Raw genomic sequence first — 17078 nt, 5'->3', positions numbered from 1 at the left:
AATTTGGCGCCAAGCAGAAATCAATGGTAGTGGATTCTTCTCAGGTGGAAGCTTGAAATTTGATGCTACCTTGTGATGGAATGTAGCATAGTGTTCTTATATTGTGATTGCTTGAAATGAGACATTCACTAATTAGTGCTATTTTCATTGAATAAAAAAAGGTAGGCGTAACGAAATTTTTTTATCATTTTTTATTAACATAACAGGGTTGCTCGCGCTTAGGACCACGTTGGTCCTCGACAGAATCATCAGACGCTGTTGTCAGTAAACAATAGAAATACCATGGGAAATCGTTAATACACGCTGTAAATCTCCCGCATAACCTACATAGATTCCACATTTCAATATCATACATCGGTTGTGCGATAGCTGCGCCACGGAGGATCGGGGGGGGGGGGGGGGGGCATCAGTCTGCAGAGCATGGTAGTTCTCGACAAGATCGTGTTGTGTTTGCAAAAGCAAATAAAAAGGTGTGCAACAGTGCTGACATGTTGTGCAATGTGTGCACATTGTTTAGTTTCAGATAAATGTGTACAGCAAATTAATAATAAGCAAAATGCAGCTTCCAATAAGAAGAATGGCTCTCACCGTGTGTTCAAAGCATTTTTCTTGTAAAAGTGCTTTGTTTTGGGAATTTCACAAAATTTTAACTTCATATTATAAGCATGGGGTCACACAAGCATTTTGAAGTAAGAAAAATGAGAAATGAATTGGTTCCAGGGCAATTCTACAGTTATCTAAAAGGTGTGATCCTTAAAGAATTTCCTGGGGGGAGGGGGGTGGGGGGCAGATCCCTCTTCCTCCTGTCTTCCATACCTTACATATTTTCCTGGATCCACCTCTGAAAATAAATATCTTCCATGTTATTCCATACCCACTATAATGAAATTGGAGAGATGTGAGAAGAATCTGAAGAACTCATTCTGCCAAAAACTGCACTTAGCCATAGTGATTCATACTATATAGCTTGGTTAAAGGATCACTCCAGCCCAAATTTTTTCTGTGATATTTGCATAAATTGGTAGTTAGTTGAGATTTTATAGTTTCTGTGAAATTATATTTGCCAAATCTTAACCCATTTTCCTGATCAAACGAGGTAAATATGGAAACAAATGATGCTCAAAGTTGAGAATCATGTGTTTCCACATTTACCCGGTGTCACTGCATTGGTCAAAACTATAATGTGGGTGTTTCCATTACACCTTTTTCATCCATTCTCATATCCTTTGTTTGAGCTCTTTTTGCTGAGATGATTCCAAGAAAACAATGCATTTTAAAATGATTCGGTTTTCGAATGACTTCACTTTAAACAGTGTTTTTGAATGTTTCCGGTTTGATATCAAATGACTCTATTCTTGAGCATATTATTAGAACTCAAAATTGAATAGTATCCATTCTCGCAAAAATACAGAGTAATGGAAACAGGGCCTAAAAACTTGTATGCTTTAAATTAAAATGTTAAATTATTTTGTTTTCAAGAAACGTCTTCTAACTTTTATAAAAATTATTTGGTTGTATGAAAACCTTGAACACTTTTTCAAACAGTGATTTACCTCTTCCAAAACATACATGGTATTTAAAAGCCTTTGCCTATCAGGTCTTCATAAAAATAATAAGGTCTCCATTTTATGAATCACATGCCATCGCACACCATTGTACGCCTAAACTTTTCAAAGCCTGTGATTACCAGGATGCCAACAAATTTCATCTTACCAGAATTGTATTTTCCTTGGAGATAAGAACAGACATCAACCCCAAATTTTGGAAAACCTGGATATTTTATATTTCTTCTTAAAGAAAACAGGAGATTTAGCCAGAACCAGGAGAACACCAGAATTCGTTAAAATAACACTAACAAACTTGTGCTGTAGACTACTACCAAACAACAAACAACAGACCCATATACTATCAAACTGAAAATATCTGATGTGGATTAAGATGTTCATCAATTGAGAAACTTCAAACTACTTCCAGACCAAATTGGTTGTAGAATTATGATTTGTTTGCACTGGAGATAACAGGCAAAATGGAATGGAGGGGCAATTACCTTAGGGCCTGACCACCAACCATCCTGAAAACATTTATGTTAAGCCAAAAGCCTTTGGCATACAGCAGCAGTACTTACACCATGTTTGGCATATTACTTGGGCAAAGTTTTGGTTTTATTACTTTGGGCAAAGTTTTGTCTATTGCATGGGCATATCTTTAAATGTTCAATTGAAAATTTGTTTTTGTGACATGATATTTTCATTTTTGCATGTTTAAGCACATCTCTGTTAAACCCTTAGACCACATTTATACTGTGCCATTTGAAAACCACAAAAAATTATGTAGTTTTGTCCGTTCCTTCACACTGAAATTTATCTCATAGTAGGCATCATATAAATACAATTCTTGAAACAGCATGATTTGAAAATGGCATGAAACATTCTTGTGTAAACTCTCAATTTTTCTAAAAACCCTACAATTATTTATTTATTTATATATTATTATGTTGCATCAAACAAGTTATGTATTTGCATTTGTTTAAAGTACAAGCATCATGGGCATTCAAGGACTATTGCCACTGCTAAGAGACATTGAGAGAAAGACATCCGTCAGTGAGTTTCATGGAAAAACTGTTGGTATTGATGGATATTGTTGGCTTCATAAAGGTGTCTATGGTTGTGCTAAAGACATCGTGGAGGGTAAAAAGACGAAAGGGTATGTGTAAAATATGGGAAAATTTTGTTGTATTTTTGCAGCATTTTTTAATCTTTTTTCAGCTGGATAATCTATTTGGTGTTCAATTTTAAAGGAAGTGATTTTTAGCATTTGAAACACAAACTGTTATTTCTATGAATGATAACTGAAAAGCTCCAAGGATGTTTCTAGTCTGTTTATGTAAAAAATTATGAAGGGCTTTTAATTTTGTATCATTTTCTTTTGTGTCGCTTTGGTGAAACATTTTACCAGTTTTGTGTGCTTCCAGGTATATAAATTATGTCATTAGAAGACTGAATATGCTGATCAATTATAACATCACACCCGTCATGGTGTTTGATGGTGGCTATCTTCCTGCTAAAGCATCTAAAGAAAAAGAAAGGAGAGAGTACGTGTTTTATTCACTTTTTATTAATAATGCAATTTAGTCACTCACATCAGGAATCAGTGAACAGAACTTGGCTTTACGTTTTCTCTTCTAGCATTTGAAGAAAGAGGAGCTAAATTATTTGGGAGTTGAACTTGTTTCTTTGCATGTTACTTTATGACATTGGTTGAGCTAGAGGGCTAAAAAGGTGAAGGGGACCCTTAAAGAGATGGCAAAACATTGGAACATTTTAAAAAATGTCTGCATTATGGAAGTTACAGTTATTAGAGATCTAGGAATATAAAAATATTCAAAAGATACCAAATTAAAAGACACAAGGTTCTGTCAAAGTCATCTTTAATACATGATTCAAGTTTGAGGTTAGTGGTATTTCTGGTTTCTCACGTTAATAAATTTCATTTTTAGTCTACGGCAAGAAAATTTAAAGAAAGCCAAAGCATTTCTAAGGGCTGGGAATGTTTCTCAAGCAAATGATTTCTTTCAAAGATGTGTTGAAATAACTCCTATGATGGCAACCGAAGTGATCCAGGTTTGAACAATTTTTTTACCATTTCATGAATATTACAATTCATCATGGAAATAATGGTAATAAACAAGAAAAAAAACAGCAGCTACTGTGACATTGTTGTTATTAATGTTTGTGAAAAATTTTATCTACATGACAAATGTTATATTAAACTGAAAAAAATGAATCCATGTCCTTAAATGGTTAAGAAATCAATTCCTGTCTCTAGGTAGAAAGCAGAGCATCTGCCGTTTCAGTTGTAAAAACAAACACAAGAGGAACTGATCAAAATTCAATCACAGATTTTTCTGAGCATTCGATAAAAGTGAATACTCTTAAAATTTAATGTTCAACAAACTATTTAGGTTGAATGCCATTATGAGTGAAGTATGGTAAACAGCTCCTCTCAATTTCTGCATTTTGGTCCTGAAAATGGAACTTGGACAAACCTTTCTGGGACTGATGCTGCTTTTGAGAAATAAATCCCCTCTTTAACTCTTTGATAGCAAGCAATTGTCTATACAAATCCTCAATGTGCATTGCTGTTTGTTGTTTTGCAAATTCTCAATGTTCTTGTTTGCATAGGCTTGTCGACAGAAGGAAGTTCTTTGCATAGTTGCCCCTTATGAAGCTGATGCTCAGTTGGCCTACCTGGAAATGCAAGGAATCACACAATTCACCATCACCGAAGATTCAGATCTTTTGATTTACGGTTGTAAAAAGGTACAAAATCCTTTCAGATCATAGATGCAAACAAAGCAACGCATCAAGTTTCTTTGACAAGCTCGGATGTGATGTTTAAAGCACTAACCAATGTTTTTTTCGCAAAAATCATAGAAGCAAAAATCTGTTTTCTATTTCTATTCTTATTTTGTCAATTTCTTTAAAAACGCTCTTTTATCCAGGTTTTATTTAAAATGAATGGCGATGGGGATGGTATTTTTATCGACCTTGCTCAGTTGAACAAAGTGAAGAAAGTCGCATTAGAATCATTCACACTGGAGAAGTTTCGCCACATGTGCATTCTTTCAGGTTGTGATTATCTGCCCTCTGTCAAGGGACTTGGACTTCATAAGGCACATAAATTTCTCTTAAGAAGTACCACTGCATACAAGGTTAGTTTTATCAAATTTACTACGTGCATCAGTCAAAAATTGAATCAATTTGATATATTTTGTATTCGGGAGCCAAGCTTAGGTTTGGTGATATAATCATTGGTCTCATTTCAATCACTACTCCAGACGCCGCAAAAGTTGTTACCTTGGGAACAAGAGAGAGTAATCGCGAAATGTTATATTGCTTACAAGGAAAAGGGTAGAAATAAAACTTTGTTAAGCTTTTGCTCCCATTGATTCTTTGCAAAGAATTTGTGAAAAAGTATTGATAGAATAAGCAACGTTGATCAAATTAGCTGTTTCAATTTCTGTTAATTTTATCGTTTTTATTTAAGGCAATACAGTTAATCAAGCAAAGCAAGTTTAGCGTTCCTGATGATTATGCGGACAATTTCCGTAAGGCTGATGCTGTCTTTAAGTATCAGTCGGTCTTTGATCCAAGAAGCAAACAAATTGTGCGCTTAAATGAAGTCTCAGAAACAGATGACGTCACAGAGGAGGAACTGTCGTATGCTGGACCGTATCTTTTCTTCTTGCATTTGCCATAGTTTAATGATTACGCCTCTGCTGCTACAGCTTTAATCTCAACAGCATGTACAATAATACTTCTATTTGTATAACTATGCTATGCTTGGTTTTGACACCAATTTGCTTTACGAAGTATCTGAATTATGATCTAGACATTTCTAATCTCTGTTCTTGTCCCTTCATGACATTAATAGGTCGGGATTTTTCAAATTCTCTTTTAATAATGCACACTTTTTGGTGAAAGAAGCCTAATGTTTTGCAAACCAATCAGCTTCTGTTGCAGCAAATTCACCCGAATAAATAGAATGTCTCTTAGTAAGAGACCTCTTCCATATTCTGCTGCCTTCCATTAAATTACGTAAAACCCTTAATTTGCATTAGTAAAATGGATAAAGAGAAGGCTGTGAAGATTGCTCTTGGAAATCTTGATCCAATTACAGGAGAAACACTTGCAGACTTTGAAGACTTTGTTGTACGTTTGTATATTTAGCAAATTGAATCAGTTACAGATTGTCACTCAATAACTAAATGTGTTAACAATTTGGTAAACAAGTTCCATGGACAAGAACAGCCCTGGGAAAACAGAGAACCTCTCGTAAACCAGATTGTTAAGCAAGAGCATTCTTTTTGACGCGATTCTTAGGCATAGAAATTCTTTATTTTTGCTACAATATCTTCCAAAGGAACATTTTGTCTTTCGTTTTCGCTGTTACCCTTTGTCCAATTTCAAACAATGCTGGATTACTTTCCATGGAAATAGACTATTCGAATGTAACCTGTTTTTAGCAGCTAGAATGGTTGAGGGGTATTTCCAACATTGTTTTAGGGGAAAAGGGGTAAATCAGTTATAAGCACAGATAAAAAATTGACTGAAACTGCTTCGGTGTTGAAACTACTGTGTGCAAACATTGTATATACCTGCTTAAGATTTTTTGAAGTTTAGACTTTGCATTCTATTGAATAGACCTAGCTACAGAACCTTCAGCATTGCTTTAATTATCCAAAGCTTGATTTTGCCTTTGTAATTGGTAAAACGAACTCTATTTTTTATTCAGAAAGCAAAATCATCGAAAGAAGTTGCAAAGAAAGTACAAACGTTCATAGAAGAACCAAAGAAACATAAGGATCCAAATTTACATTATTCGCTTGATGGGAATAAATCTGAGGATAGTTGTGATGAAACAAGGTTAGAGAAAAGGTATACTGCAAACAGTGAAAGTGATTCTGGTGATGAAGCAGGAACATTTTCAGGCAAATTAAAGCATTTTTTATCCAAAAAAGACGGTAAGTTTTCTACCCAATTTGTAAGGTATGTGATGTTAAAAAATGTCCGTATCATTTAACCATTAAGAACAACTCTATACTCGGATATTTCTGTAATAAATAAAGATCCTTGTGGTAGTTATTAAAGCATTAGCAATGCTAAACTTTCTAAATCAACATAATTTTGCGTTTTATGATGCAGAATCTAAAGCTAAAATTGTTAGCTACGTCACCAACTTTTGCACTCTAAATATAAACTGCTTGCAAACTCGTGAAATATTTGCTACAATATTTCAAAAAGAAACTTTTCCAGTACAGTGAATTTTCAATTGACGGACACCTCCTTGTAACGAACAATTCCTTGTCACGGACAACCCCGAACAACGGACAAAAAGCCTCGTTCTAATACCTCCTCTATATGGTCAACCATTGTGATCACTAAGCTACAACCACAGAATAAAAATGTGCTACTATTTATTTTCATAATGGATAACCCTCACCCTCATGTTTACTGCTCCACTCGATTTTCCCAAGGGGCTCTATTAAAACACCAATGATGTTTTCTTGAAATTTTCGCAAAATTATTACACTGTTTTCTGGCATATTTAACTTTCAGTGGCCTTTGATGAGTTTTCATCAGTGTTTTAGGGGTTCATTTAAATCTTGCCTTGAAAAAAACATCTACAACCTCTTAAAATTGTAAGACTTATGGAGATTTTATTTCTTGCTTTTAGATGACACATCTCCTCCTGAAAAAAGCCTTCAGAAGATAAGCTTCTACGAAAAGCAGAGCCCACAAGTTTCTCTTGGCATTCTCTATGATGATCGAAACAGGAAGGTACCAACTGCATCAAGGTACGGACATCACAGTGTTTTTGTTAAACGGAAACAACACAAATTTAAAAATCCCTTCCGTGTTCATGAGGACAATGAAAAAGAAGAGAATGCAACAAAAAGCAGTAGGTAAGTAATATGAATTTATTTACTGCAATCGCGTCCCAACCTCAGAATTCAAGCGTCAATTTCCAATCTCGTATTCAATCATCCCCCTTCCCCCTTAAAACATCCTTCGCTGACGAATGAGGCTAGGTCACATCAATAAATGATTCAGTTACTATCAATTAGTATCTGGAAAAGAAATGAAGATTAGAGATGCAGAACTCGAGTTGTTTTTGGTTCTAAGTAAAAATAATAATTGATAATTAGTAATAATTTAAAGTAATTGAACATCCCAACTACACCCCCCCCCCTCCATCCACAACCAACCACGACGTGTTAGACGCAGCCTCTGATTATAGTATCAAAACAGCCAACATAAATGATAAATGATAAAATATTTAAAAAGGTATAAGAAGGAAGTATATATTGAATTTGTTTTAAAATTCTATTCTATAACATTGGATTATCGTTGTTGTTTTGCATTGTTACTGCCTGTTACCTTATGATAAATGATAAAGTAAATATCTATCAGATTAGCACTTTCGATCGATCGCCATACTTCCGTGGTCACCAAATGTCACTTCTTGATAAACCGTACTCACTTGTGTCCTACAGGCTTTTGCCCCCCCCCCCCACACTCAGACAGTTAAATTATTTCGAGTCAATTTTTGAAAGCTAAGATCTTAAATGGAATAAATTTTTTTCTAGATACTTTAGCTCATGCAGTGATCGAAAAGAGAACGATTCTATATCAACGAATAATTATGAGCAATCGAACATACAGGATGAAAATGACGTAATAATGGAGAACTGCGGAAATATGGAATCCCCACCTGATTCTAAGAGAGTGAAGTACAGCATGGTAGACTACCTGGATTCGCAATCAAAGAAATCCCTCAAAACCGAGGCCTTCAGACTTTCAGACGGTGATTTTCCCCTAAACCCTCCTGAAGAAGAGTTGACAAAGTCCAACGTCGTTTCGATCAACAGTAGAAAAATTCCCAGCAGCAAGGATGAACTTCCTCGCCTACCAGCATTGCCTTTTGAGATCGATAACACATGCGAAGGCTCTAGTGATGCAGACAAGCGAAGTACTGCCCAAATTTCTTTAACAAAGTTTTTATACACAAAAAATACAGAGCAAGGACTCAACACAAGAAAATCGCTTTTTAAAACGCAAAAGAGTTTTAATGAAGATAGCTTTACAGACGGAAATAAATCAAGCCAAGATTTGAGTCAAAGCTCAAGTGAATGTTCACAGGAAGTGACTGTTAGCAAGAGAAACAGTTTAGGACAAGAGACTTTGCATTTATCGCAGTTATGTGTAGATGATAAAGAAGAGAGAGAAAACACATGCAGCTCTGCCAGTTTTGAGGTAGATGAAGTAATGTCGCAGAAGGTAAGGATATTTGACTCAGAAATAATGAATTAGAGACTGCTTATAGGCTGCAGTTATAGAAATAAGTCCAGAGATGCCCAGGGGGTTAAAATGTGGGTTGGGATGGTTTCTTGTCATAAGATGGGGGGGGGGGGTGCTCTGTTGTGCACTTTGGTGAGGCTAAAGTATTTCGCTCATCATATTAATGAAGTTTTGCCTAATATGTGAAATTTCAAGATATCCTGAAAAGTAGAACAATACTATCGCATACTAAACATACTATGCTATAAATTATCTGGTTTAAAAATTGCAAACAGTCTTCTTAATCCTGACCGTCACTTCACTTAGATTTACATTTTGACACCTATGCTATCAAGCACGACTGCTAAATAAAAAGGCAAGCAAAGAATGTGAGATCAAATATAAGATTAGAGATTTAGCACTGCAAGCTACTGAAACTCCAATCAGCCAGGCGACGTTTTGTTATAAACCAATAGGATTAAATGAAGCTAATTCATAAGATTACGCCCTCGTACTCTCTATAAATAAGCTTGGCTTAACAAAGTGTTTCTTGTCAAGGAGCACATGCGTACGTCATTTCGTTTTGGAAACCCCCGAGGTTGGTTTCTCGATTGACCAGGGCTCTTTCGTTTCAGTCGTTAAAGGCATTTGACAGTTACTAAAGGGACTTAAATCATTTTTCAATCAACAATTGGCCAATCAGTGAGCGTGATACCACTCACACGCTTATTGATTGGTTAATTTTGATTGAAAGATGACTTAAGCCATTTAAGCATCTCTCAATTGCCTTACCCTTCTGTCCATCCGCAAATTTGATGACCTGAAGGTGAGCCTTGAGAGAAACCTTATTCTCGTCAGATAGATATCGGCATATTATCAATGTAATAAGATCTTTCTTTTGATTATGGCAAAGAATTTTGTTCTTAGCTACTGTGTTACTTTTTTCTAGCGGTCTGTCACTCATCTGGAAACCAGAAGCCTGTCAGGTATTTATACAGCAACACTAATTGGGCTATCGATCATTTCATGCCCTGAGCCAGAGTGGAGCACTAGTTTTGGATGACCTCCCTTTGGAATATAACACAGAGTCATCTATATAAGAGCAGAATGGCCCTGACATTGTCCTCACGAAACGAATGCTTTTTTGCAGTGGTGCCTTTTTACTATAAAGAAGCCAGGCTCTAGATCTGTATATCATATCATATTGAATCTGTATTTATGCGGTAGTTATGTAAGGCTAATCCATTGATGAACAATGCTCGTTCAGTGGGTGGAAGGGTGTTTGCCATGAAAGTGTACGTTCGCGGGGAAAGGCTGTTTCAAAACTGTACCTACGTACCCTCAAAAATTATTTTCAAAGCAAGATCATATCGACTTTAAAACAAGTCTAGAATTTGTCTGCTGTCTTCAACAATCCTGTGTGATCGTATAAGTTGGTATCATAATATTTTTGTTTCCAACGATGGTAGCTTTGCAGTAAAAAAGCTTCGTTGTTCTTCATTCCGAAGGCTCCAAAATGAAAGATAGAAAGGTGCACAAAAGTAATATACTAGAAAGCTGAACCTTGCATGCGTCGCAAGCCAAAGCTCTGTTTCTTGCTATGGGGTATCTTTCAAAAATCTGGAGAATTACGGGAAAGGTTTTTGGCAGTCACTAAAATTTCTTATTCATACCGTAAATCCTCGAATTAGCCCTATTTATTTTTGATATTTTTGGATGGGGGCTTATTCGAGGGGGGGCTTATACGAGGGGGGCTTATAGAATTATTGTTGACATTAAGAAGACGTTATTAAAGACATCGTTTATTTTAGTAGGAATTTTTTTATGAGCATTTAATTAATTACTACCAAAAGTATGAATTTGTTTTGGTAATTCAATAAAACGCCATAGACAACCTCAGATGGCAAAAATCATCAAATGGAGGGGTCAATTCGAGAATTTACAGTAGCAGTGGAGGCTTATTCAAGGGGGGGCTGGGGCTTTTTGACAATTTGTAGCTCTAGCGTGGGGGCTTATTCGAGGGGGGGGGGCTTTTTCGAGGGGGGGGGCCAATTCGAGGATTTACGGTAAAGCGAGATTTGCTAAAGCACTTTCATTTATAATCTTATTTTCTGACTTACAGAATTATAAATTGTCTAAGATATTTAGTAAAGCTTTTTGCACTGCAAAATCTCAAGGCATCAAGAAAAGGTGAAACAATTTGCTTCATGGCCATCGGTAGCATAATTTTTCGCAAGCTGGTTCCGCTTTTTTGCAACCTTGATATTTTGCTAGTTTACTGAATAAAATCAATTATTTTTACAGCTCTCTTACGATCATTCCTTTTTTCAGAGCCAATACTGAAATCATCCAACCGTTCGGTTTTGGGGAGATGCAAGACCGTTGGGTTATCAAGAAAATCAAAATCCTCTCTTGATCATATCAAGAAAGACAAATCAGGTTTACAGCAGTCTAAGATATCTTTTGACCGATTTGCGTTTCCAAAAAAGAAAATTTAATGTAAGTAAGGTAGTCTACTTCCTTCCTTATATGCTTCCAGACTAAAGATTCGAAAAATTGGCTTTCTACTTAAATCTTTAACGATAAATGTAATAGCGTAAGAGCTATTTGCAGCAAACTTTTGGCTCCATTTTTTTTGTCAAAATTTCTTGAACTAAGGAAGTTTTCTTCAAATCTTGAAATCAAAAACTTTCAGCATAAAAACACGTTTTCCATTTCATTTGCATCACATTTCTTGTTCATTTTTGCTAGTCTTGAAATGATGATATTTTATCATTTCAAATCAAATCTTAAGTTCGCTTTGATGTTATAAATTGCACAAGCTTGCTTTCTTAGCACTGAACACAAAAGTTCTATATATTGACATTTTTTGAGTTCCAAGAAATAGCTCCATTATTCGTTTTACAGCCTAGTACTGAAGCTTTCCACTGAACATATATTCAAACTTTTCTTAGCTGAACATGACGAAACTTCTGTCCTAAAGTGTCCAGAAATATTTCATAAGACCACTCGATTTACCTTCCTGCACAGCTTTCTGCCCAAAAGCAACTTTGTGGGTTTCAATTCAATTTAAATCCTAATTAGTATAGCCTGATTATTGATTAACTGTTTGGAACAGATCTATGTTCAAGTCATGTTTATTTATTTCAGTCAGTCTTTTATTGACGGCTAATAAACTTGTCTCTCCGTTAATTTTCCTTTGTTGCCAGTTGAAACATCCATGTATTACGCAAGTCTGATACGTGGACGGAGCTATGATCCGGTTCAGGAATGGTCCAGGTTGTTAAGCCACTGTGCGAAATTCTCTATCGCTATTATGTGGTTTCACCTGCCTGTAAATTTGTGATCAAGTTGTCTCTATTTAGCGAACCCAATCAAAGACAATTTTGTTAATTTGTAAATCAGCAATCAATGTTCAAAAGCCTTGCTTTAGTCTCCTAAGCCTAACCATATAATCAATGAGAAATTACCAAATCAACCATTTGAACTTTTGTGGGCTTAAGGTTATAATGGTGACGATAATGTGAAAAAAAGAATGTTTATAGTTTTATAGTTTATAGAGTCATTTGGAAACCTTCAAGAGTAACAGAAAAACCTGTACCAAATGAACTATTTACATTGAATAGAAAATATATGTATATAAAGAAAACATAAATATGAAAGGATACGAAGGTGTAAAGAATATGAAGCAACTGTTTGAACGGTGTAAGTTGCCTTTTTCTATGTCATGCCAGTTAACATTTTTGTTTATTCTAAGGTGTCTACTATCTTCACGCTATGCACAATTTACTTATCTTCATGCACCATACCTTAATTACGCCCACACGAGGTTGCCATTCTCCATAGAGACAACTTTGTGACCTCGATGCCATATTCTCGGGACCTCATTCTCTTAACTCTCACTTGTTTAGCTGTAATGTTTCCAAATATGCCCACAAATTGACCAAAAAATATTTGTCAACCATGTTCTGCCTATTCTACTTTTAGGAAAAAAGACTCACGGGATGCTATTGTTTGTACTTCAAATTGATGTCTTACAACAGATTTTTGAAAAACAATATTTTAAACTGGTGAAAATTGTAAATATATTTTTTACATGTAATGTTTCTATTTTGTTTTTTAACCATCTTGCATTCGTTTTTTAAAACGACAAATTTGCAGGAAGATGGCCTCGATTTTCCAAGCAGTTTACAAATTCGCTTCCTTTTTGAGTGGAAGGTAGTTCTACAACGAATCTTATGCTGTTTTGAAACTTGTTTTATTGCCTTGAATTTTGACGTTTTAGTATGGTTTTTGTATCTAACTTTTGCAATATTTTGCGACCCAGCGTATGCAAGACCCCTATAACACTGAAAACCTATTTCAGATATCTTTAACGATAGCCTTCTGTTCCGCTGATAATTCCAAAGATGCTATGGAAACGCCTTAGTTATTTGTCCGCCAACGGTAAAGCAGAAGTAAAAAGTTAAAAAAGTTTGATAATCTGATATTTTATCTATTAATTCGATAATTGTTTAAATTAGAAGGAGTTTGTAAATAAATAAGATCTGTTTTAAAAATTATAATTATATTTCAATCTATGAAATGTTCAAATGAGATTCGTTATGTGAGTCAGTATGTCCCTCCACTAACGTTCTTCGAAAACAGGAGCGGGATGAAAATTATCAGCTGTAATGCAGTCAGATGGAATGAAACAGCGTCAGATATCATGCACATATACATGTAGACATTTAAGACTGCATGAGACATATATGTTTTGCTAACAGGTTTCTGTAGTAGTCCCCGGTAGAAAGCACGAGAATGAGCCTTGTACAATAGGAAGATAGGAATGCTGTAATGACATGTTGGGCATTAACTGTTTAACATGTTCATGCTGGACGTGGGAAATTCATACAAAGGAAAAATGCAAGAGCTCTTACAAGACTCAGTGCTGGGCCCTTTTTTCTCTCTCGCAAACTCGGCATTAAGTCTGCACTTTTTAGCTGTATGAAAGAACGCACCAGAGGAACGAACCTTTCCCACTTGCCCTTATGACATTTTAATGATATCAGACAATATTCCTTACTTAATGACATAATTGGGCTCTTCACTAAATCTTATTAGCTGTTATAAATACTTCGCTGAAAGTCTTCTATCATGTTGAAATTAAACGATACCTTTCATGGTTACATGAAAATATAATGTGAAGTGACTACCAACGTCTCCCTGCCTCTAAAGGATCCGCTTATAGAAGGTTACCCTTTATCACTACCTCACTTACCTATCCATTGCAGTTATCAGTTCCAAATGGTACCAGCTGCCTTTTTGTGCATTGCTTTAGATGTCCAAAGTCATGTGGCAGGAATCTAGTTAGTCCAGGTTTTTCCTGTCTGTTCAAAGAAGAGGAGAAACTTATGAGGTTATCTACCGACGTAATGATGACTGTTACATTGCCGTTCAAAAGAGGTGCAAACTGATACGGTATATTGCATAAAAGTCTGTTTTTGCAAGGTGACCTAGAAAGATGCAAGCCTTGATATTGTGAAAGAAGATCAATCATTGACAAGAGTTTTTTCGTTCTATAACCATTTTCGAACAAACAGCTTATACATGGTTGTAGCAGAGGAATAAAACAAGGGTATATGGAGTCCATGCTCATTCGTTCCAATGCATTAATTAACTTGCCTTGATGCAATCCATAAAAGAATGGGCACACTCTGAGTGTGCCAACCATAGACGTACAGGCAAGTTCTGTTTCTATATGTGCTATATTTTCCAAACACAGTTAAGAAGCTATAATTGTTAGGCTGCAGAAAAAAATTGGCGAAAAATTGTCAGTAATTGAGTTGGATGGGACTAAGGCTATTGAGGAAAAGTTGCGAAAAATATATGGCAAGATATTTGCATCCAGTATCTTTTCAAAACAATTTGCAACAGAAGAAATGCAACCAAAGAATAAATAAGCCTACTAAAATTCATGTCAGCTCTTGAAGCTGGCAAAATGTGGAGAGCCTAGAGTTTTGTCAAAAAGACGTAATTTACGCTCATGAAACTGGGCATTCATGTACCACAAGATTTAGCATTGAAATATATTTTATAGTAAAGAGTGTCGAGCTATGAAAAAAGAAGAGGAGGTTTTGCCGAAAATAATTTCAATAACTAAAGACACAAAGTTGTTAATAACAAGGGTGTTGACCCCTACCCCTTAATATGATGCAGCCCTGATTCAATCACTTTCTCGTTACTGAAGCTTCTTTTTATTTCTCAAGGCCTTTGGGTAAAGCTGCTCCGGTAATATTTAAAGTTGCAACGAGTTCGTAATCGATATAAAAGGTGAATTAACTCTGTCTTTCACGTACAGGAAATGGAGAGTGTAAAATCAATTAATCTGAAAAATGCATATTTACTTAAAAAATACTTGCATCTGTTTGAATTGTTCACCTTGATTTAGCATTAGGTAAGTATTAAAGCTAATTTCGACGTATAATTGCTAATTGAAAATGGTATATCACCATAATTATCCAAGGCATCTAATCATGTAAAATTGTTGCGATTTTTTCCCAGGTCTCATTCTTGGTATATTTTTCAGGAGATTTGATTTTTATTGGGTTGATTTTGACGCATTGCCTGAAACATTATTTGTCTAATGAATGTCTGAGCTGACAGTAAAGAAAGATGAATCGTGGATTATATCTCATAATATTGCAGCCTGTTATTTGAATAATGCTCTTAAAAGCAACTTACTTTATCAGTTGATCTTCATTAGTATTGGATGAGATGGAGTTTAGTTTATGTCTCATCACTGATTTCGAGAAAAAGTTGCGAATATACCAATTCAACTTACAGCATCATTTTGAAAAATCCTTCAAGTTTTTTGTACAGAATTGTTAACCTCAGATTCAGATGTACAGCAAAAATTTTAATCTAATTGGAAGTTTTCGTTGTTTTATTACTCACGATACTGATTTTATGTCGACATAAAGATAAATGACCGAAATGATATTTGACCCCTTATTAGCGACTAAGGGTGGGGGGGGGGGGGTAATGTTCACTCGGAATGATTTTTGCGGTCAAATCCCTTACAAATTTTCAAACTTTATTTCTCCGTGAAGTCTAAAATCCAAGCAGAAAAAGTATGAAAATTGTCTCTGATAGAAAAGCGAACACTCATTTTTTTATAAGAAACTGGCTATAAGAAACGAGTACTGGAGAGTCGAAGAAAAAATTTAAGCAATTTCAGTACTTAAATCGTGATAAAACTGAGAACAACAAAGTTTTGCAAAATCCAAGAACATGATTGCCCTGTTGGCCTAGAACTTAAGACACAAAGAATAGAAATATACTTCCCACATCTAAATACAGCATCAGAATGGACGCGATTCTCTTGACATGTTAGAAAAGGTCACAAACATTTCATAACATCATTCATGACATCATAATTAAGAACCTCTTAAGAAACATGGAATATTGAAATTTCCAGAACATTAAGAAACTGGAGTACTCAACATCAACCTTTGTTTCTTATAAAAAATGAGTGTGATAATTCACTGCTGATACCACTGAAACAGTGAGTATTTAGGAGTAAATAGATCAACAGCGTTGTTTTTGACAGAAAATCCCCACTGATAAACAAATGGAAAGCAATAACCCGAGGCATATTTAAGGTATTTCATGTTTGTCATATTTTGAAAACCACTACGGAGACTTCAATAGGATTTGAATTTTTTCGTCAGATCTTACCATTGAATTGTTTCATAAAACATTCGTGCTGATTATCATGCAATTTGCCCCTGCATGCTGCATCAGAATATTTTGGTATTGCTAATACGGTATTAACTAAACCATACTTTTTGCTTTGTATGTAAAAGCATAATCCGCATCATAAGGCAATATTAAGGTTTTTAAACAAAACTTTTCAATCATTTCATCATTACAAGAAGAAAAATCGTGAGATGACGGAAGTCACGAATTTTGAGTAAAATAGTTTTAACGTTACTACGTGTAACCTAATCATCAGTCTTCACATTTGAATGAATCTTCACATAGATGATGTAAAAAGATCATGTCAATTAAAATCGATATACTAAGAAATGATTTACTAAAACCTTTTTTCAATATAAGAAAAGGCCTTCCATGAATTTATAGTAGATTTTTCACCTCGAAAGCCATGTTTAGCAGTTTATTAAGGAATGATAGGCGTGCTTTCGACAATCTTAAATTTTCCAGAAACTAAATGGTAGTAAACCTCCTGGCTATGCT

At 35.3% G+C, this 17078-nt stretch overlaps 1 protein-coding gene across 2 annotated transcripts; it reads left to right on the top strand.

Moving 5' to 3' along the window:
• Window positions 1-21: 21 nt before the first annotated feature.
• LOC135694384 (uncharacterized) lies at window positions 22-13388 on the top strand. Of its 2 annotated transcripts, none has more exons than XM_065213105.2 (14): window positions 22-161; window positions 2533-2703; window positions 2972-3091; window positions 3497-3620; window positions 4182-4319; window positions 4502-4711; window positions 5047-5231; window positions 5621-5711; window positions 6295-6523; window positions 7237-7465; window positions 8150-8840; window positions 9790-9826; window positions 11172-11343; window positions 12828-13388. In XM_065213105.2, the coding sequence occupies exons 2-13, from the start codon at window positions 2543-2545 to the stop codon at window positions 11336-11338; spliced, it is 2382 nt and encodes a 793-aa protein (XP_065069177.2). In that variant the 5' UTR covers window positions 22-161; window positions 2533-2542; the 3' UTR covers window positions 11339-11343; window positions 12828-13388. The 2 variants fall into 2 exon arrangements, with proteins under 2 accessions (XP_065069177.2, XP_065069168.2); XM_065213096.2 differs by having other exon boundaries at window positions 11172-11339; window positions 12828-13387.
• Window positions 13389-17078: the final 3690 nt, after the last annotated feature.

The sequence above is a fragment of the Rhopilema esculentum genome, chromosome 10, assembly GCF_057945365.1.
Source record: "Rhopilema esculentum isolate cy_ngs chromosome 10, ASM5794536v1, whole genome shotgun sequence".
NCBI lineage: Eukaryota > Metazoa > Cnidaria > Scyphozoa > Rhizostomeae > Rhizostomatidae > Rhopilema > Rhopilema esculentum.
Note: the sequence above shows the minus strand (reverse complement) of the source record. Positions and strands in the feature narration are given on the sequence as shown.